General features: G+C 35.2%; 1 protein-coding gene across 4 annotated transcripts in view; it reads right to left on the bottom strand.

Annotated features, from left to right (window-relative positions):
* CRPPA (CDP-L-ribitol pyrophosphorylase A) overlaps window positions 1-23,724 on the bottom strand; it is a 123,398-nt gene that overhangs the window by 34,486 nt on the left and 65,188 nt on the right. Inside the window, exons 7-10 of one of the 4 annotated variants that reach the window (XM_064444501.1) lie at window positions 19,593-19,682; window positions 18,794-18,886; window positions 14,233-14,361; window positions 79-181 (exon numbers count right to left, since the gene is read on the bottom strand). In XM_064444501.1, the coding sequence (XP_064300571.1) occupies window positions 110-181; window positions 14,233-14,361; window positions 18,794-18,886; window positions 19,593-19,682 (384 nt within the window). In that variant the 3' untranslated portion in view covers window positions 79-109. The remainder of the gene's footprint in view (window positions 1-78; window positions 182-14,232; window positions 14,362-18,793; window positions 18,887-19,592; window positions 19,683-23,724) is intronic. The other 3 variants (XM_064444500.1, XM_064444502.1, XM_064444503.1) reach the window with 3 other exon arrangements.

Here is a 23,724-nt window from a genome sequence, read left to right as displayed (position 1 = left end):
CCTGATGGATAATATAATGTTTATATGTTTTCAGCATAAAACATTTTATCTAGAACAAACATAGTATGCTCTGCTTACATAGCTGGAAGATATTCTGAATTTAAACTTTTCACTGGAGACCGTTTCCATTCAAATATGCAGATAACCAGGATCCTCCATACCAACCACTGTTGAACAGGTTCTGAAAAATCAAAGTCAGCAAGGTTTATTTGCAGTAGTATGCATTTATTTGAACCTCAATATTCCAATCTCTTTGCAGGAATGTAATTTTAGGCTGCAATCATTTCAGTATTTTAATTATTCTTCAGGAAACAAAATAACAGCCACGTTCCTGTCTAACACAAGCATCTGAAGCATTTTATGGATGGTTTTAAAAATACAAGAAATAAATGCAAACTCTGAAACATCAATACATTTGCTTCAGTTTTTCTTTTGCCCAAACACAAAGTACAAGGGCAGACTCCTCAGCTGCTGCCACTACTTTTAGAAACAGAATTCAGGATGTTTCATCTCTGCTCTGAGTAAATGCATCGTGTTTTGCTCAGTTGTCCCACACCTTACATAATCAGGACTTAAAACTCCAAAAGTTATGTCACTATGTAACACATACCTCTAGTAAAGGAGGAGGGAAAATGTTTTAATTAAAATTTCTTATCTGCAGAAGGAGGAAAAGGTGCACATGACCAGGGGTCAGCACCAGAAATAGAGCTTCACCCTGACCCAACAGGTCAAATTACTTGAAAAAAGTAATTTACCTTTTACTGAAAGAACTAACACCCTGTCTTTCTCCAACAGCAGAATCAAAAGAAGGAGGAAGGTTATTCTCAACTTCAGAGGAAAAGGCACATGCTGTCCCTTTGACAACACCAACAATTTTGGCTCATAAACTCCATGAGCTCATAACGTCTGTTACGCCATATTCCACAGACTAATCTTTGTGCCTTGAACATTACAAGCACAGAGCATGCTTTGAGGACAAAAATCACAAGCTGAACTATGGAACTGGTATCTGATCTAGTCAAAAGAAAGCTCTGAAGCCATTTTACCTCATTTTGGATAACGAAAGATCTCACAGGACAGGGAGAAGCTTCTAAACTTGCACAGCTCAGGAACTGAGTGGACATTAAAGTTTGTATGTAGTCAGGCTTACAAAGCATACTTCATTTTAGTGCTGTCGTTTAAGTGGAGATCATAGATATCTCTGTTTCTCAGATGTTTTGCTAAAAATTTTCCCTACAAAATTCAACACCTGGTCTAATAAATTTAAGCACAGAACACTGGTATTAATTACACAAGTGAAAGATACTTGAGCACATATCTGCATAAGAATGGAAAAACTGAGTCAGGGAAAAAGTTGAAGGCAGAGGATCTGCCAAAAATGAGCAGTCACGCTGCTGCCAGTACCACACAGGTTGAATCAAACTCAAATGTAAACAATCCCATTTTTTAAAAGATGCTGCTTGGTGGAAACTTCAGAGATCAAAACAGTTATAAATCAGGCAGATTCATTTAAGTACGTTGTGAAGTAATAGGCTCTGCCTCTCAATAGAAAGTATGACTTTTCTGAGCTGGTGGAAAATTACACTCTAAGGCTTGGAATACAGTTAAAATATTATTTAGGAGGATGAATAAAAATTGGCTTAGGAAAACAACAGCTCAAAGAACGTTTTAAAATCAAATATAATTAGTTCAGACTGTGAATGCTGGAAATTCTATAATAGTGACATTTTCCACCTTTTTTTAATCCAAGAATAGGATAGGAAAATAACTTTTAGAAATTACTTCACAACAAAATTCAGATGAAAATCACTACCCATGGAGGTTTCCTATGATCTACATGCCTTTCACTGAACGACAGTACTTTTAAAATAAAATATAATGTAGTATCTCATTCTACCTCTGTTAATCCTGAATTCATGCATTTCATGTCTGAAGAGAATTTTCACAGTAGAGTTTAATCTAACTTCAAATGCTATGCATCTCACACTGTCTTGAGATATGAACATATCTTCATACCCAGATGTTCCAAAATGTATTTAGATGAAAGCCAGCAGAAATGTTTAGAGACTTAACATTAGCAAGATGAAGTTGCCACAAGATCTCCTCCTGTTATCTCTAAATGTTAAAAAGTAAAGAGCTTTCAGCAATCAGAAGCAAGCAGCAGAATGCACTCAGAAATTGTTTGGCCTTATCATTGGTGAAGAGAAACAGCATGTATTTATTGGCTGTAAGGGAATTTGCTTGCTTGTCTCTTGCTTGGTGGTTGGATGGATTAGATGCTGCTTGCAGCAAGGTCTGTGAGCTGCTTGGTGCAAATATGTGTAAGCTATGCTGAAGGAGCAAGGGCATACTTGCACCTTTGCACGTAGTAACTGAGCAGATAACATGAGGCAAATGGCTAGATGAGAAACCATGGCTGACAAGGGCACGAGAGCATCCGGGGAGCTGTTAATAGGCATCAGAGAAGCTTGCATGAGAGTGTTCCTTTGTCATCTCTCTATAAGACAGAGATATGCATGAGATGAAAACAATACTCACATAGCAAAAAGAAACACACATTGAAGCTGAAAGATAGTCAATACAGGAGATACGTTGTGCTAGAAATCTCAGAAGGGAAGATTGAGCTAGGACATGAGGTTGTGGCTGAAGAAAGAAGAAAAAAGCCTGCCTAGACAAGACAAACTTTGCAGACATCTGCTGAATAACAAACCCATGGTGACGGGCCACAAAAGGAGCAGGAAGATCCACAGAAGCACGGGACAACAAAGACAAAGCAGAGAAAGAAAAAGGGTAATACGACAGAAACAGAACTGAGGGATAGGTTTCATGTCCCAGTAAACAGAAATTAAATAGGTCAAAATATAAGAAATCTTGCAACCAGAATCAGGTAGTGCAGCTAGACCTACATGAAGAATGAAGATCCTGGCTTCTGAAAGAGCCAGGATCAAAAGCCACAAAAGAGGAGGGTGACGTTGCAGACTGAGGGAGAAAACAGACAGAACAAATTGCAGATGAGGGAGTGGGGAAGTAAGAGTAAGGAAATCAAACTGACACAAGAAGAAACAATGTTTTGTATTATATTTTGAATTTAGAATACAGATCTGTCACTGAGTGGATCAAAGCTAAGGAAGAGAGCCTGGATTACATATACTGAATATAAAATGCCAAAAGGACAGAAATGGAAACTACATAATGAAAAACTGAGGAAACTTGTTAAAAAGAAGGTAAATGAGCAGCTAAGAGAATTAAGTCCTCACAGGAAATATGGAAGCTACTAAGTGTGACCATATTGAAAGCACAAAACCAATGGATGCTGCCTGGGGAGGGGAAGGCTCAAGTAAAGGCAGAAAGAGGGTGGTATAGTTAAACAGCAGGATAAGAGAGGTTGTAAGAACAAGAAGGCATCCTTTGAAAAGATGCAGACATGCCCAAATAGAAAAAATAGAGAGAATCATAAATTTTGGCAGAGTAAATATAAAAACACAGTAAGGCGAACAAACGAAAAAGATTTTGAAGAGAACTAGCAAAAAGAATCAAAACCAATAATAAATCTTTCTTCATACACATCAGAAGCAGGAAGTCTGCCAAAGAGTCTGTAGGGCCAACTGATGATCAACGTGTACAGTGAGCACTCAGAAAAGACTCTACTATTGAATGGAAACTAAATTAATTCTCTGAATTGGTGTCGTGGAAATTCACATGCGGGATCTCCTCTTTGTTAACAGCCAAATAACCTGTAAAACTGCAGTTAACTGCAGAAGAGGTATGAAAGAAATTAAGGAGAAGAATGTAACAAATCCTCAGGACTATATGGCACGTACCCAACAGTTCTGAAGCTCAGCTCCTAACGGTGCTGCATTATCTCTAGTTTAAAAATGACCTTATTGGCACAATTGAGTGGTAGTAATTGCCAATTTAAAACAAGAAAAATCTGGGAAGATACAGAGAACTTGAGAATAGAAAGCTTTAAGCCTGTATCAAGCAATTTAACAAAAAATGAAATACTGGATAGTAATAGCGGACAGCAAGTTAAAGATGATAGTAGAGTAGGGTGTCTTTCTTTTGAAGTTTTACTTTGCAATCTTACTGGATTTCTTCAAAGGAGTGGGTGACAGTGATTGAATTTACTGGGATTTCCAAGATTTTCAACAAAATTCCTTGCCAAAGGTTCTTAAGAAAATGAAGGGGCCATGACATAAGAAAGAAGTCCTGACATGGATAAATACTTGCTCAAAAGACAGAGCGGAGAGAGCAGGAGTAAACAGTCAGTTCTCAGAACAGAATCCACATAGTTCAGGTGGGAACAGTTATAGGATCTATGTTGTTCCACACATTCATAAACAAACCAGAAAAACAAGTAAGCAATGAGTTTGCTTATGATCTGATCCATTATGGCCACCTTTGATGGTAATATATTGTAGCATACTAAAGACCACCCCAACAAAGAAACCCAAGCTGGGATATATCAGGACAGGTAATTCCAGATGAGATGGATAAGTGATATAGTTGTACAAATCTCAGAGAGGTTCAAGGGCACAAAGGAGCTACTAGGACAGACAGAATATCACACAAAGGGAAGATGGAAGAGCTTGAATTCTTTGCTTTATAAAAATAATTCTGAGAATGATATGACTGCACTGTGAATGCAGAAAGAGATAAAACACAACTGGTCTTACAGAAAGAATGAGGGATGCAGAAAAAACTAACTCATTTGGAGGAGCACTTGTCTGGCTAATGAAAAGAATGCAAGACTGGGAAGCAGGGGATTCAAGTCAGTGTCAGATACCCTCTTACAATTCTGTTTTCTTAATGCTATAGCTTTAGCAATTTTTAACTGCATTTTTGAATGTAAAGAAAGGTTATATGAGTTTTTTTAGTTGTATTAAAAGAAGCATTCTTAACTAGTTGCAGAAATAATGACGTGTGAAAAGGAAAGCTTTCACTCATCCTAGGTAAGGATGCATCATATTTTACTCAAAGAAAAATCCTACTGCAGTCAAGGAACACAGCTCTAATATAACAAAAGAAAGAAAATGAAGGCTGGATTAATTCACCTTTCTTAAACCCAGAATGAAAAGGAGAAGCAATCTCATTTGAAGACATTAGAAAATGCATGGTGGGAAAGATCTAGAGTAGCAAAAGCAGGTTAATAATTTCCTATTCTTTCTATCAGTTATGTTGAGAAAACAAACTTTATTTTAAATAAACTACAGTAAGTTACTAATTTTCTGATACGTTCAATCCAAAATGTCTGTTATGTTTTATTTCTATCTTCCCAAATAATTTTTTAAAGTTCATTGGGACCTGAAGGCTGTGCACAGGCTAGGGAGTAAAGTGCCTTTTTCATTTTTGACGTTATAGGGCTTTTGCCATAAAGTGTAATATCACATATTATTTGTATATACTTTAGCACAGGGTATGTTCCATATGGATGACTTCCATATGAACAATCTGATAGAAGCAACAAATAAGATTTGGAGGTTAGTATCTCAAATCTGTACCGAAACTCCAAGCCGTGCTTCTAACCCTTGTAAAGATATCCCCCACAGTCAGCCTGGGGCTGGATCACTTGATTCCTGCTTGTAAATAGCAGAAGAGGCATGAAAGTGGAAATTAATACTTAAATACTAGATTTCAAGGCCATTGCTTCTGCTGCACAAATTTTAGGAGCTACCATACCATGAGGACTGCAGCAAAAGCCACAGAATGGTTTCAGTTACTAACACCATACACCTTGATGAGGATTTCTTTTTGTGTTTAAATGGTTGAAGAACTTAATAAGTTTTCCTGGTCAAATACAGTGATGAAAATGTTCTACAAACTGAAGAAGTTTGAAGGGGTTTGAAGAACTGAAGAAGGTTGAAGGAGGAATTTAAATGGCACAGTAAAAAAAAAAACAAAACCCACAACTGATATTATCATTTGAGACAAGTAAATTAATGGAGTAGAAATTACTGCTCTTTGCCTGTAGAAACCCTAAATTCCATAGAAATGTTACACATCTTTGCCATATGATTAAACACAAAACCTGTACGGCAACAAAGAACACATCGTTTTGAGAAGTCTGATCAACATCTATACTACCAGCCAAGCTAGCACTGACTCTAAAAAGTCCTATTTCCAGAGTTGTTGAATACCTCTGCTCTAAACCTAAACTTTATATTGAAACTGGAAAGAGTTATCTGAAAAATTTCAGCCATATTTTTTTGCTAAAAAAGTGCATCCAAAATACAAAAGGTCATCACAAAACAAACACAGCAGCAAGCTGGTAACATTTTCAAAGTGCTTCTTAAGCACACGTAACAATTTCAGTAAGCTTCCTTTTTATTATTATTTTATGTATTCGGAGCTAAGCCAGAAAAAACAGATGTACTCTGTACTATAGGTGAGTATTTCGGTTACCTGCAAAATGATGCCTCTGGGGGATAGTATGGAACCATGGTGAGAAGACTAGTTTTTGATGCCCAGCTTAGAGATTAAGAGTATAAGCATTGCTTTAAATTGAGAATTGCAGCACTAACAATTCAAAAGTGCAACCGTCCATAAACAGGTACAATGGAATTCACAGGTTTCTGTTAGGCAAGGTAGCAATGGATAAAAGAAGTTAAAAGCAGCTTGCAAACACAATTTAGTGTCAAAATCTTTTAATCTTAAATGTTTACATGTCTCCACTAAGAGACAGGCAGTCAACATCAAAGCTTTCATAAGACAGAAAAAAGAAGTCAGAATATCTCATACTAAAAGATTTGAAGATGAAACTCAGATGTGATGCTCATAGTATCTGTTTTTGCAAATGGCTTCAATTCAGTGTTTATTTCCTATCGCATTGAAGTACCTAGCATAATTAATAAATACACACTTTTGTAAGTTGCTATATTGTAATTACATATTTTCCTTTCCTCTAGAGAGCTTGGCATTTTACCTTTTGAATGTGCTTGTTCCCCAAAATTCCACTCCATACTAGTTATTTTAGAGTAATATATTTTATACAATTAAAATATCCACAAAAGAAACAATTAGAAACCTTTATTGACTAACATTGCCAGAATTGGCCACAAAAGCAAGAAAGTTCAAAGACCATTTTAGGAAGACATGACTTTCAAGATAAGTCTACATGCCTTAATCACTTTGGCTGTCAAGGTGATGGGAGAACCCTGATTTCTCCAACTATAAGTTCAATAGCTGAGATAAGTCTAAAAAGGTCACGTGTAAAAGGCATAAAACATTAATGTCATCGTTTTCTGTGCAGCTTGTTGAACTCCTAGAAGCTGTAATAGGAGACAGAAATTGAGCAACTTTCTGACCTGTCTCTGATAAAAACCTATACAGTTATTTAATGAAAACTCAAAAGATAACCAATTATTTTTCCGGAAAGCTCATCTTCCAGACTGGGCGTTTGGCACTGCACCGCAAAGTTAGTTTGTGGAAATGCTTCATTTGAGTGCCTTTATAAAAAAGGTGCACAGTTGTAATAAATCCACTAATTTATTAATCCTCCTGTTCTGGCTAGCAGAGGAGGAAGACTTGAGGGGAAACAAGGAAAGGGAATGGAGAAAGAACAACAGAGAAAGATGGCAAGAGAAAATAAGCAAGCAAACATTAGAGCGTGTATGCATGCGGTAGATGCACTAAAACCCTGAAAAAAAAGAGTAACAATGACAATTTGTTGATCAATATGATGCAGTGTCATACTTCAGGATATCTACTAAAATCAGGTGCAGTACAGACAAGCAGCTATCCTTCCCGCAACATTATGCACCAGAGCATTTAAAGCAAAAGTGAGATTCCTAGGTTTTGTGTTCCATTATTTAACACTCAAATGTTTATGACCTTTCCTGACTCAAAGCCCAAAGCTTAACCAGCATTTTGGTAAACTTGGAATTAATATATTTCTTAACTAATGTTCCAGAGACATGATGTTTATTAATTTCTTGACATGATTTGAATGGTACAAAACAGATACAGAAGGCTGGTTTGGTCAAATAGATTTCAGTTCAAAATAAAAAGCCACCTAGCTGGTTTATTATTTCTGTATATATTACGGAGCAGAAAAAAATATTCATACATAAAAGTATTTCTTTGAAACTACTCAGCTTTCTGTCTTTCAAACATTACATTTAGAACTAATTTTCTGTAGTTAAGTAATATAAATATTTCATTGACAGAAATCTTAAGAGAACTCTCCAACAACTTTGATGCTAACATGTAAAAATTAGAAATACGTTGCGCTAACAGGCAGTTGTTACAAACAGTATGACTAAATCTGTACTTAAAAACTGTGCTATTTTCAGAAGTTCCTGTAAATGTGCTTTCATGTGAGCAAGTCTGACAGACAAAAAGTTCTGATGATCAAATCAACCAGATGGACCAATGTTTTTGATCATATACTTTTTGAACAAAGCCTGTTAAGATTTCTGCACATTCACATGGTAAAATATATAAATGAACGATGAGCTGTTAGAGATTTCGAAACAAAATCAAAGACAAAACTACCAACGTGGGTCAGAAAGTTATCTGTAATTGTTCAAGTGTGTGAAAATACTGATGCAGCACAACGATCCTCCTCCATAAAAGTATCAACTTTTTCACCAAAGCAAATGAATCTGCTTCAAATAATTTCCACCTGACTGCAAAATTAAAATATGGAGATAAGCTAAATATTACGGAAATTACTGAAGACCTGAAAATTGATATATGCAAAATATCACCTATAAACATTTTATTCCATAAATTCTACTACCACGTTTTGGGGCATTAAAAGGCGATATGGCCCATTCAGAATATTGTCCTTTATGAGCAATCTTACTATTTTCGTGTGAGCCATTCCAAGGGGAAAGGACAGTTTAACGTTTGACTTCTTGAGTATCAAGTTAAAAGAGCCCCCAGTTCTGTGTCTTTTACTCACTGGAAGTTCCATTAAGAGTTACTTGTAGTTTTATTTTAGAAGTCAGTGTTTGTAAACCTTTTTTATCACGTAAGTTCTACCTATTGCAAAATATGCAGTCATGACTGATCGCACAGTGGTAATAATTAAGGATAAGTGTCCAGCCTCCAATATTATCAATCTCTGGTGAATGACTTGCTAGGCCTTTGTATTAATAAGCTTACAGATGCTGATCTCTATGAGGTTGGTCATGTAGAAAGTTTCAAACTGGATTTGGTTTCCCTCTGTCCCACACTCTGTGCAAGCAAGATCACTCTGGCTCATCACTCATTTCCCCAATTTCCCTTGATGAGAGAGTGAATAGTCCATAGGATCATGCTACTTAGAAGTTCAGTTTCTGGCTCCTGAAAATACTAAACAGTAATTACTTGGCCTCAAGGACTTCTGTGAATAGAGGTAGGTTTCCAGATTCATTATCTGCTGTGTCATTATGGCTGAGATAAAAAAAGTTCATCTTGAGAAGAGAGAGGTCTCCAGGAAGCATCCCAATCATTCTAATCAGATTGCAAGCATTCGACCAATTCTATGCTGATTATTAAATGAATTAAGAAGCATGCAGTGGTCATATAGGGCATGGCTCATTTGTTTCAACACGTTATCAAACTTCTAGTTTGTGATTTTACTTAATTTGCTCTTCAGGCTCATTATCTCACTACTGGTTGCCGAACCACTTCTGCTTTGCTACTTGGATGATGCCATTTGGGGCTGTGATCCCTGTTTTGAGAACCACTGCCTTAATGCCTGCACATAGTACTATTTTTAAGTGACCTTTGATGAAAAAGAAACCATAAATGTTTAATTTTTGGTTTACCAAGTCAGACAGAAAACACATTTAGCACTCTTAAGTATTTCTTGATCCATCAAGCACACTGTAGACGGGCCTCTTGTCTTCAAAAAGTCTTAAAGACTAAAATAAAAGTCCAGTATGTTTGCGTAAGAAATTACCCACAGTTCAGTTTCCTTTTAGTTTCAAACAGCTTCATAACAATTATTCTATTGCACCATTTGTTTCTTTTTAGCGTATGGGCTGGGATTTTTCTGTCAGTGAATAGTTCCTTTATCATAATCAAATAGTAGTTGCAGAGGCAAAAGTATCTGGGGCCACCTACCCCAGGCAAGCCTTAGCACATATTTGCTGTTTTGATCCAACATTCTGTCAATGCCTATCTGAAGTAAGATGATTTAAAATTAATATAGTTCTATATCCAAAATATATTAGTATTACTTTCATATTGTAAAGCTTTCTGTAGCTTCCTATGTCCATCCATGCATGCTTTATAATAATTGTTCCTTTCTATTCTCTGTGAAAAGTAAAGAAGTTATTACTGAAACTTCTAGACCAAGATTTTATTACTACAACCTTTACAGGCTTCTGAATTTGCACTCCTATATTAGGAAATGCTGCTTATATTTTCTTTTTATGTGTGTTGATTGTTTTTGGTAATTCAGTCATAAGACATTATTATTTTAAAATGGAGAATACCAGTAAATAGAGGAAACAGTATTTTTTCCAGAACAATACTGTCATATTTAAGTGTAAAACCATTAACTACCTAGGATGTGTTTAAAGATAATAATGCATATGTTTGTGAGATCAAGGCCCAAGTTCAGTGTTCTTCCATTGCTCAGAACACAGATCAACAAAAAACTACTACATGCAGCTGACATTCCCTCCCAAATCTTGTAGTTTGAATAACATAAAACCAATGCTTTTAAGATTAATATATTTCCGGTATGGGTGCTATGTCTTGACATTACCTTTTGTATTCTTTGGTTTCTTAGACATTCTTAACACCCCTTTTAAGTTGGAATTTTATTAACGTTGTCATCAACATATGTCAGTTACATCTTCCATAAAATCCGGCTTTATCTCCTTATTTTTAATTCACCTCACTTACCAGCTATTTCTTTCAACTCATCTGAAAAACCCTCAAAAGCTAATTCCACAAGTTCAGACTCTGGAATTTACTGAATACTCTTTTCCCCTCTGTGTTTTTAATATGTAAACTATTTCTAACATTGTGGAACTGTTTTAGAAAAGAACTGTCTTCAAAAATATTTTCATAAGTCAAATTTAAATCACCAATATTTTCAGGATGCAAACTAGAGCTGTTATGAAGTGGATGCTGTCTTTGTACCAATATCAGTAATCTGGTATTCCATGCACGATATTTGTAAGGGAGATAACTATTTGTGCACTCACATGCACTCACTTCGAGCAAACAGAAGGTACAAAGCAGGTAATTTATAAAGCACGTTAAAGCCTTTTCCTGTAATTTTCCTGATTAGCTTCTCAGAGTACCAAATATTCATAGAAGTACCCGATATCTTTTTCTAAATACCAAATAAACACTGCAATTAAGAAATTAAAATGAACACTTATACTTTTTCTTAGGGCTTCACGCCTCCTCCAATACTGTCAAAAATGTACTGATAGGTTCCAAAAGCATTTCACTTCCATTTCCAAAACATAAAAAAAATTATATATCTCAAAAAATATTTATTGCAAGTAATTTACTTTCTAATGCAGACGAGGGCCACAAAAATGATCCGAGGGCTGGAGCACCTCTCCTATGAAGAAAGGCTGAAAGAGTTGGGGTTGTTCAGCCTGGAGAAGAGAAGGCTGCAGGGACACCTTATTGCGGCATTTCAGTACTTAAAGGGGGACTATAGGAAAGATGGGGGCAATCTCTTTGGCAAGGCCTGTTGTGACAGGACAAGGGGTAATGGTTTTAAAATAAAGGAGGGTAGATTTAGACTGGATATAAGGAAAAAAAATTTTACTATGAGGGTGGTGAAGCACTGGAATGGGTTGCCCAGAGAGGTGGTAGAGGCCCCATCCCTGGACACATTCAAAGTCAGGTTGGATGGAGCTAGGAGCAACCTGATCTAATTGAAGATGTCCCTGCTCACTGCAGGGGGGGTTTGGACTAGATGACCTCTAAAGGTCCCTTCCAACACAAACCATTCTATGGGTCCATGATTCTTAGAGAGTGCCCCCTTATTCTTTTACATCAACATATCATCACACCTACTTCACCATATAACTCTTCTAAACATAAAATAATTTCACCTCAGTATCACTGTGGTCATGTGTCTCCATAAATTCCTTGTCCCTTACATTTTACCCCTGTTTTTGAATTAGTAAATGTGTGTATATCTACTGTGCATGTCTGGTAGTGGTGTTACAAACCTGTCAGCTAGAGGGAAGCTCCGTGACTTAATCTGTCATCACTCTCTCTGAAATAAACTATAGCTTTCATGGACTTCTGGGAAGCGGATGCTGACAGAAGTTATTGCAACAATAAGCTGAGTACCCTGCATTACAGCAGCAGGTGCTTTTTGTGTTTCTACTTCCTCTGGACACACCATCATGTCTGTATGAAAGTCACCTTTCCATTCTCAAGCATGGGATTCACCTGTGGATTCACCTGTTAGCTAATGGGTTGTACTAAAAGTAAAATACCTTGGTGATTCTAAAATCATGCTTTGGAATTAAAAAACAAAACAAAACAAAACAAAAAACACAACAAAACAAAACAATAAAAACCCAAACCAAACAAACAATATAAAACACAAAAAAACCCCCAAACACCAAACTGTTTTAAAGATGTCTCTTCACTCAACAAATTGCTTTTGTTCACAGTGCTCACTCTCCCTGAAACCAGCAGTAATGTTTGCATTTTTGGTCATTTCTAGATGCATATGTCAAGTCTTTCCATAGATCTTCACCTAGAAACAATTATGTTCTTTGTAGAACTGCAGCCAAAAGAAAACTTGATGCACATATCACGTACATACACATGATCTGTATAACCTGTTAGTCATCTATCAAACCACTGACAAGCAGGAACTCAGGACTACATCCCTGTCTGTAAGTAGAACATGTTTCAAAGCCATTTTGAAACAAAAGACCTAGAAGTAGTTTACTTTGCAAAGTGTTTTACTCTATATAATACTTTTTCCACAGTAATAAATGACGACTCTGCCTGCAGTGCCCTTACATAATCATTCCAGCTTTTTGTTTTTAAAAAACATGGAGGCAGCATCCTGCTGCAATTCTCTTACCACCAAGGATCAAGAATTTCCATTCAGATGTCATATTGTTGTTATACATACCTGTTATTGATAAAACATTTCTGTGCCGTGGTCACAAAAATCCACTGAAGATTATAAAAGTTTTCCTTTTTTCCAATCAGCTTTACTAACTCTTGTTATCCACACATGTACATTTGATCCATTGCATATAAAATCATACATACGCGCAATGAAGTTTAAAAGGAGAAAACTGTACTTAGACTAAAGCAATATTTGCAATGTTTTACCATAATAAGGTGCCTCTTAGAGCTATGTTTCAACAGTTATTCAACCGTTTTTTTACCAAAGGAAGCTGGAATTCACCCTAAAAAATTGGGGTTGGACGGTACCAGAAAGAAGACTGAAAAGAGCTCTATGCCCTTGTGTGTTGCATGAACAAGACATAAACTAATGCCATGTAATATTATTATTCATATTCTGTTGCCATCAGAAGTCTGTAAAAGCATAAACTTATAGGTATCAATACTCATAGCTCTTAATAAAGCCATAGAATGTGGAGGGAAAATCAAGTCTTTGGTATACCAGAAAAAGATATATAACTATAGCCATGTTTAATCAACTATATATAAACCCAAGCACCTAATTCAACCAAAAAAATCAGTTAAGAAGCTAAAAAGACTATAACCCCACTGGAGGCAAGGCAGCCCACTTTTTCTGGTTGGCAGAACAATTTTCCCACAGAAAACTGTTCATTTGAAATAGCTTTTGTGAATACAAAGGATGCTGGAGTGCCAACCCTTTTTGCCTCCAGCTGAGGTGATGTGCTGCTGTTGCAGACATGGGCGTTCTTTGCTTCAACACCTATATGTCATGTCCTTTGTCACCTGAATACCAAACACTGGTTTCCGCACAACTACTGACCAAATGTACTTTTACTGTTTTTTTTTACTTTTTCAATGCTGCAAAAAGCAAGTTTCAAAGCAGAAAAGCAAAAAGAAAAAGGGCCATGACATTTTCATGTGCTTCTAAAAAACGTTTACCATTTATTCCTCTCTAATCAAAATGCTTACATTTTTCCCTGTAACTACAGGCTCTCCTGAATTTTGAACAAGAACAGGCAAGAATCTACCCAAAAAATCTTTTTCATGTCATATTTAGTTCCTTTTGATCTTGTTTTAAATGAAAATACTATCATTAATCACATAAATCACAAAAGATGATAATTTGCATGTAGAAAAAGAATTAGATACCTTATACTGGATAAGGAGACCATAAACCAAAATATTTTTCTTTTTCACTTCCCTTGCAAATTTCTTGATTCTAGTTAGTTCTTCCATCCCAATGCTGAAAGAAATATTTTCTGAAACACCCAAGTGCACCTGCAAAGGAACAAATAAAAACAAAGCAAAACAAAAAAATTCCACTGCCAGTTTTTAGTATCTCATTTTTATGTGTTAATTATGCATAAAAATACAGGCTAACAAAGGTTTTTCTTAGTTAGCTTCTATTACTGTTGAATTCCACTACTTATATAGTTACATGAAAATTATTTCTTTCCAAAGCACAGTGAAACCAACACACCAGAACACATCAGAACTCAATGTTCTAACTGCATATTAAAAATATTTCATTAAATCAGAAAACAAACAACATTCTTTCATAAGCTTTAACCTAACTTTCACTGATTTTTTTTTAATTATTAGGATACTAGAGAAATACGTGTGTTTTTCTTAAGCATCTTAAAGGTTTTCAAAATGGAACTGCATTTTTTAAAGATTTATAGCATATTTCAGTACAGCATATTAGTTGCCTAAATTGGATTATTTTCAAGGTAACGCTGCAAGTTTAAAAAGCAGAAACTACTTCAGAAGAAAGTAGAGATATGACTATCCTGAGCTCTTGGGCAGGGAAAGGCAGGTCCCATACCCAGCAGGGATGCTAGCACGAACAGGGTGGGTCTTAGAGGACCTGAATTGATATCTCCAGGGAGGTAACAACTAGCTCAATCCTTTCCCAAGGCTTACATGTTCCACAGTTTAATCAGTTTACTTTACAAAGTTTCTATTAACTGTAGAAATCAAAACTGAGGATGATTATTTGTACATATAAAGTTTCAGCATTTATTAATAGCAGAAATACTCTTCCCCTTAAAAAAAAGAGAAAATATTTTTGTGGTTGAATTATTGCTTTGATACAAAACTTATTTGTAAGTTCTACAGAGAGACAGAAGTATAGATGTAGCCCCAGAAATCCGTGCTTGGGAAAATTATTTCAAGTTCCCTTTGTACCTTAAGTTCAATTTAGTCTGACAGATAATAGGTTTTTACACATTTTCCTTGCAACATTTTTTAAAAAGCTGTTTACTGTCTAAATGCATATTCACCAGGAGCAAAGCTATTGTCTTCTACTATGCAGGCAGAGATTAATTTTCAAGCACTCATTATTTTATTAGTTTTTACCCAAACCAAGGCTAAGTACTTCTCATTTACAAGAAATTTTAAAACCTATTATTCTGCGAGAACATCACCTAACACCTATTTACCATTATCCTCTTTCACAGCTTTAAAAAGATATTTTTCTCAAACTTACTTTTGTACTGAAATGCAAATACTTGCAACCACAGAGCTGAATTACTAGCATTCCCTTCTTTCTATCCCTAAGTAATAACAACAAAATAAAAATCAAATCCATTCATAGCATCTACAAACATGAACACATATTACTCAGAAAAGTCAGTTTTAGAATATGATTCTTCTGGTTATAGCAGAGTTGGACAGGATACTGGTTTGATGCAGACAAATAATTGCATGAAGTTTACCTCTGCGCTTCCTATTTCTCCTGTAATATTAATCTTCCCTTTTTCCTGCTATGTTCACATACAGTAGTCCAATTTCTGCTTCAGCTTACAGATGCCACAAAAAACTCCAGTCAGGCACCAGGATAAAGGACAGAGTTTGAAATCTGTGGCAATTTATAGGAGGGAGTACGGACAGAAGTCATCATGGCCAGTGGAAGCTCATCCTTTTACTGGGATAATTCTCCCCAGGCTGGTTAAACAATCTGGCACAATAATAACACCTGTCATTTTTACAACCAAAGAAGCTGAACGTTGGAAGGAAAAATGAAACTGATTGTCTTAATTATCAGAGTGTTATGAAAAAGTTACGCGTGTCCTGAAATCAAAGAATAGGCAAGAACTTTCTAATTAAACAAAAGTCTACATTAGACTGTTCCTGATTATGAAGTCAGAATGGAAGCAGTTATCTGCTTTCCTCATTTATCCTTTCAATTCATCACTACCAGAACAGTTTTACTTTTGATAGTAGAAAAGAATAATGTCTCTCATACAGCTAGCACCTAGAACCTATGCACTTAAATGTCATCATATTGCTTAAAATTCTGAGTCACACTTGACTGAGAAACATTAATATGTCCTTTTACTTCAAAAGAAAGTGTCTTCCAGGACTTTTCACTAATGATGCATTCAGGTTTTATGTTAAATGAAGTATATAGCAAAGAATAAAGATTAAGAGAATCCCACTCATAAGCCTTAGTGAAGAGGACACCCAACACTGCATTTAATTAAAGACTGCTGAAGGAAGATTCTATCCCCCAGCCATACCATCTGTAATGAGTTTTAGGGATCGGAAGTTTAAAGGACTTAAATAGTTCCCAGTGATTAATATGAGACAATGATTTGTTTAGCTAATTCTTTAGTCATCTAAAACATACTTCCCAGTCATCCTATTTTCTCCTTCCTGTATTTCTAAAAGATAGTGTGGTAACTCCAAAAATTTGAATGTGTAGCATAAAATGCCTCTTTACAGCTAGGGTATTCATTTATATGTGTATATAAATATACATATATATACACGTATAAATATATGTGTATCTGTGTTTTAAATGTTAGCAACTGCTTCCACCTAGTTATGAGACTTTTCTCCCACTGTCTAGTTTTGGGCAATTTCAAGTAGCTGTCAGGAACAACTGATGGATCTGGACTACAGTAAAGGGATTAAATGCATAATTTTTTCCTGAGGCTGTTTTAAAAGGTGTCCACCTAAAAGATCTGTGCATGCTGCAGGCTGCTTAAGCAAGTACACTTTCATTAAAAATGGTGCTGGATTCTACAATGACTTCCAAGATCTAGTATCTTAGGGGCAAAACCTGAGTTTCATGGTGGGCTTGTGTAAGCATTATTTGCATTCATACCTATTTCTCGGGAAATATTAAGTCCAGAATATTTATAGCTACAATTATTAAAACAAACCTCTCACATTCTACATGTCTCACTAAAAAAACACTTAATTCAAAGTCCAGAGCAGAGATTAGCTATGAATTGGGCACAAACCAAGTATGCTTTAAAGCTGTATTATTACCTAATTGATTAACGATTCCAACTTTATCTGCGCACCCCCAAAATTCAACACAGACAGAAATGTTTTTTCATATTCTTGATAAAGGACTAATGAAAACATTCTCCATTCAGAAAAGAGCATTCTGCACACCCAGTAGCCTTGAAAACGGGCAACAGAATTGGAGGTGTGTCATTGCTCTGATTATCAAAGGCAGAAATAATTTATCTTTGCAAATTCAGTAAAATTAAAGCTCTACCCTGAACTTCCTCAGAAAGAGGGTCAAGAAAAAAAGACGGTCTAGAAATAAAATGCTAAATATTGATGTTCATAGAATCACAGTTGCTCACTCCAAGACAACAGCGTACACAGGTACGGATATAACTTTTTTAATTTGCAAAATTAATTGATCTTCACAACACCCCATTTATTTGCTAGATCAGTAATGAAATTTCATCACTTAAGTTTCAGATTAAGCCTATAACTGAGATGTAAATGCTCAGTTCTACCTCCAGTCCACTAGACTATGCACTTCAGAAACTGTTCAGGTCCCATGTAAAAGAACTATTTATTCCTCTTTCAAAAGCTTCATATATGAAATTATATTTTAAAATCACAACGTATTATCTCGTGTTATTGCTGGAGAGTATAATAAAGGTAGTCCAGAGGCACAGTCCTTGCCGCATATGGCATTAATGACAGTTATTCCACCCAATACTTCTCATCCCTACCTATTAAGCTAGAAAACATAATGACAGAATTAACTGGATCTGGTCATGCTGCACGGAGACTTTCAAATCTACTCATAGTTTCTCCTTTTTAACAGTCTGAGGAAAATAAAAGTCATGTACACCTTCAGCTGTTGTCCACATGAACGGTTAAGTTATTCTGGCAGCAGCATTCAAATAATGAGAATTTCAGACAAAAATACACTTTAAAACTTTTGCCACATACCAGAATAGATTTTTCAGTCTTACAACATCTCAATAAGTAAAGTATGTATTAAAGTTATATTGCAAAGTACTTCAAAGTTACTTTTTAAAACTTGGACCAGAAAAGTAACAATAACTTTTAAACTTTGAATAAACCACACAGCACAGAAAAAAATAAAGTCACTTAATTCTGTTTTAACTGAGCATTCAAGCATAGTACATCATCTGTAGCATCCCCAGCAGAGACGGAGCACAATAGCAAAGCAGGAGTTAACAGTTCAATAGGACTAGTCATAATGACTCTTTCACAGAAACAGATAACTAATAAATTGTCATTTGCTAGTGTTGGTTTATGTCCTGACAGCATGCAGTACATCTGCTGAAATGCAAATTATGCTATTTACAGTCTAATTTCTAGTTCAAATTTACAATTTTATTCAGAGCTAGCAGCAGTTTAAACCTAGTCTAACATTTAAAAACATTTCATTAGACGCTTTCTACAGTAACTTACATGAGCTACCTACCGAAATAAGGACAACTGGATATAAGAGAGGGATATTTGATTTTTCCAACATATCCACTAGTTGCTGGGTTTCTTGAATAGCATACTTTTTATCCTAAATTAAAATAAATGTTTAGAATTACTGAAAACATCAAGCATTGATTTAATAAAAATGGAATTCAAAGATCTGTTATTTACCAAAAAAAAGATACACCACTGTTTTCGTTTTGGGTGGTTTTGCCTGTTTGGTTGGTTGGTTTTAATACAGCTGTAACGCTTTTGTCTGGTAAAGTTATAGATGTTTGAAAATAATTGAGATTAATAATATTACCCCTAAGAAATATATGTCACAAGCTTAAGGGTCCTGATAGGTCTCAGATATGGTTCATCTAAAACTTTCCTGTTCCCATACAGGGACCCAAGTACAGATTTCATGGCACGCATGTGTCCAAAATAGGAAATGCTATTTTAGACCACAGTAGCAATGCACAGTTAGATGACTACAGATATGACATAACCCTTCTTGAGAAAAGACACTACAATACAATATCTTTGAAAAGGAAATTTTAAACTACTTTCAGTTGCATCCCTCTTGTTCAAGAATTCATGGCTGGTTTAACAACATACTGCCGGAAGTCCAGAACCAGGAGAGAAAGAACGGACCAGTATCTCAAAGGTGCACATCAGAAACACCAAACATTGGAATGGATACACGAAGGGGATAGGAATAAAAACAACTTATTATTCAAGTATGTAATTATTATTTACCATTACTAATAAGTTTAAGAGCAAAACTAAAAGCATGCATCCTTACTACTTACATTTATGCAAACAAAATTGTAGCACTGTCCTGAAAACAGGTCTTGTAGATGGCTGTCACTTTTACTCAGAGATACTGACACAGCTTCAACCTGATTAGAAAAAAAAAAAAAATTACTATGTCACAAATTTTATTTCAGCCTTAACTATCTGCTAAAACTCTATGGCAGAGTTTGTTTATTCAAATGATTTTAAATTGGCAATTATTATTTCTGCTATGAGAATTAAAAATTGCTCAGATTTTTAGGTGACTCAACAGTAAAGCATGGAGCCCAACACACTGCAGTTTTCTGCAAATTTTTGCTGAAGCATACTGCTAGAGGGAGCCATTCCAGAAACAGCCCTGGCAGATTCAGACACTAGTGCTGCTGCTGCCTGGGTTAGGATGTTCAGCTGTTCCCAGAGATGAAAACACTGTTCATAGGATCAAGACAATCTAATGATTTTAGACCTCCGATTCTGAGAAAATCTCTATAATACTCAAATATGTATTTATTTTGTCTTCATGCAACTAAAAATAAATTAAGAACTACACATGAAAGACCAGGTGCACAGGTATGCTAGGATTCTACGTATGACAAGAATCAGTTAGAATTTCTCCTGGAAATAATTTCCTCAACAAATACTTTAAAATACTGTCTTAATCACAGACATACTTATTTTGCAACCTTTAACTATAACACCAGCTAAGAAATTATTTTATCCCAATTAAAATAAAAAGTAGATTCTACATTATCAGCTTCAGGATTGCCAGGTAGTAGAAGGGGAATTTGTTCCCTACGAGAAGATAACACTTCAAAGCCAATTACAAAAACCCTTTAAAATAAGGCAAAAAAATCTTCATGTTGCTTCTATTAAACCAGCAAACCTCACTGTTCCACTGCTCACATGAGCTTTATTTCTGCCCAGAAGACATATTATATATAGTAGCAAACAACAGAAGCAATACACTGCTGTGTTCCCTTGAAATGTCACTTAATCCACAATCCAACAGAAGTACCAATATAACATTTAAAAAGGCTTTGCATTGCTATCTAAAGCTGTATTTGTTTATTTTGGTAATACTTGGGGAGCTAACTTGTTTGCAAAGAAAGGTGGTTTGAAACCCAAAAGCTGATATTTATGCACTAATGATTTTAGAAACGTTTTGGGCTGAAAATTTGACAGCACAGCCCCAAATAGTTGACATTTAATATTTTGAAGAGATTTTTAAAAAAAAATCACAGAAGGCAAGAATTACTTAAAATACTTTTATTATGCAACACTCCAGAGCTCTCCTGGCTTGAACTAAAATCAGAAATCCCCAGTACCTTTACAACCTTGCACGTACTTAGATGAACTGGAGCATACTGCATGCCAGAGTCTTTTCAGAAGGTAAACGGAACATGACTCAAGAGAGGTGGCCTACTTAGTTTTTCCTTCCAATATTCAATCCACAATGCTTAAGTATTCCTGAACAGTTAAAAATTAGTGTATCAGAGTTTTGATGTAACTCGAACAATTTGATAAAGCAGTAAACTGAGCCTTTGTTTTACAGTCATATTATCCAGCAAAAACTAAGTCAGATTTCTCTCTTGGAAAACTAAGCACAGCTGCCTAACTAAAATTAATTCTTATTCTATTTGGCATGTTAGCATCCTATGCAAAAGGGTGGTTTTTTTCACTAAGATTAATATTAATCAAAGTTATCAGCTACTTGAGAGAGCAAAAAATACCTAAAAATACTACCTCAGTAAAAAGTGTTTGTCACATAATGTCTCAGTGTTTAAATAGAAAAAAGTACATGGATTTGCTTAATCACTTCTGATCATTGTAGCAATTGATATTCAGCTACTGTAAAGAAGCAGAGATGGTAAGTTTTTATGAACATGAAGATAGGAATAATAAATATGTTTTCTTTAATAATTAATTTTTGAAGAGATTTTATTAAATTTAATCTGTAATTTATCAGATGCCCTGTGATGAAGTTTCAACTTTATTCAACATCCACTTTCATAAAACCAAAAAATAATACCAGGACATTGGGAATCTGTAATCTATATCAGATTTAAAATCACAATTAATACAATCCAGCAGACAGACAGTGCAATGATTAAGAAATCAGTGAATTTCTACTAGTAAAATACTAGTTCATTTCCTAATGGAAAACAACCAAATATTTTGGTACTGCTTGTGGATATTTATCCAGTCACAAAAAAACCCACACAACTTCATCCAGTTGATTACGTTTCACATGACAGGAGCACCTTGTCACTGAATAAGCAAGAATACACAATTTCCAGTCACATAGGAAAACACTTTCAGCCCTCATTTAGTTTTGCTTCCTTCAGAAGAAAGGGCTAAATAACAAACTTAAGGAAAGACTCAACTTATGTCTTTCAAAGTAAGATATCTTTTGCAAAACATTCATTTTTAGTTATACAGTTTACAGTAACAATGATTAAAATACTCTTAAAGTACTTTGCAAGCATTAACTATTGCCTTAATTTATTTTAGAAAAGCTTTTATTTCAATTTTCTTTATCTCATCAGTTCCATTTTTAGGCCTATTTTTCCCTGTTATTGGCATTATCTTGTTATTGGACTCTCTCAGAAATCCCTCTAACATAATTTTTTGAATTCTTCTTTAAGCATTCTTTAAGGATGCATCTAGAAGTTAATAAGTATCTTAAGAGTAAATATGACTGCTACATAGAACTAGAGTGTCAAAACTATCAAAAATGTTAAAATATTGACCATAGTTTAAATTTCAGATAATATGTACTCTACTGAATGATTCCCAATTAGTGTCTTATTTAGATCAATTACCTTCGAATTACCCCTTTGAAAAGGCCCAGCTTTCAGTGTGGTTTGCTTAATTTGCTTTAAAAAATTATCACGTTGTACAGAGTCAAATCTCTCTCACACAAGGTTACTGTGCTTTACTTGAGAAGTCATAGCCCGGTGGATATATTCTTTCCAAGGTGCTTCACATTTAGAAGTCCTGTGTATTGGCAAGCTTAAAAATTAACTCTTAGAGATTTACTGTTTAAAAACAAGACTCAACACATAATTAGTTTTTTATAGATTCTCAGTCTAAGGGTTCATAAAATGAATGACTAAGGGTGTTTCAAAGAACAATACATGACAGGGATCTTGATGGAGTTCTTTGGCAGGTGTCACTTTACAGGAACATTTCGAAAGTGTTGAGAAATTTAACAATCAACTTCGTTATGAGGAAAGACAGCATGGATCAAAAAAGAGAATGGTGCTAGAAATCATCATATAAATAAACTGATTTAACAGAGTCATTAAAAAAAAATCAGTCCCATATCAGTAGGAGTTCCTTCATTTTATGCCCTCATTACCTTGTTTGTGGTCATTCTACATGAGTTTTATTCAAATGCACCATCAGTTCAGCTGCTGGACCAACCCAGCTACTGGCTTTACAATGACAATTTGGAAACTTGTTGTAAATGTTAACTAGCTTTGGTGCCAGTCTAATTTGAGGTTGCTAAATTTGGAGTCACGGTGTTGGCTAGTCAAACATAACACATTCTTTGACTACTCTGACTGGCTTGGAAGTGTTTTCATGGTATGACTGAAGTGGCTATATGCAAACATAATATATATATAGTTATAGATAAGTCAACACTTAAAGAAGTACTTTTTTTCTAATGTGGGTAAGTGATGTCTTCCTAGTAATTGCAGAGTAGTTTAAATGGAGAGAAAAAAGGAAAAATAGCGATGGCTCTGCTATCAGTGAAATGGGAACATACTTATGCTCCATTATACAGCTAATGTTTTGCACTTTTAAATGTAGACATTTAATAGATATAAAGCATTATTTTCCATACTAAATGCAATTCTTTCCAAACAAAAACTATAAGTACAATGTCAAATGACATTTCTACATAAAAATAGGAATACCGTTTGCTACAGAACATCCTACTATTAAGCACACAATGCAGAAGATCAAGAGGCATGAATAAAACCATTACAGCAGTAAAATTATGCAAATCAGGAAGCACGCTTTCTTGAACAGCTACTCACCATCTGTTTCTCTGGGTAGTAGAAAGATGTGATATCATCACATAAGATATAATTAAGAATCACCCCAAGATCAGTCAAGATTTAAGCAATTACCAAATGTTAA

This window comes from Phalacrocorax carbo, chromosome 2, assembly GCF_963921805.1.
Source record: "Phalacrocorax carbo chromosome 2, bPhaCar2.1, whole genome shotgun sequence".
NCBI lineage: Eukaryota > Metazoa > Chordata > Aves > Suliformes > Phalacrocoracidae > Phalacrocorax > Phalacrocorax carbo.
The sequence above is the reverse complement of the archived record's forward strand: the minus strand, read 5'-3'. Positions and strand labels throughout refer to the sequence as shown.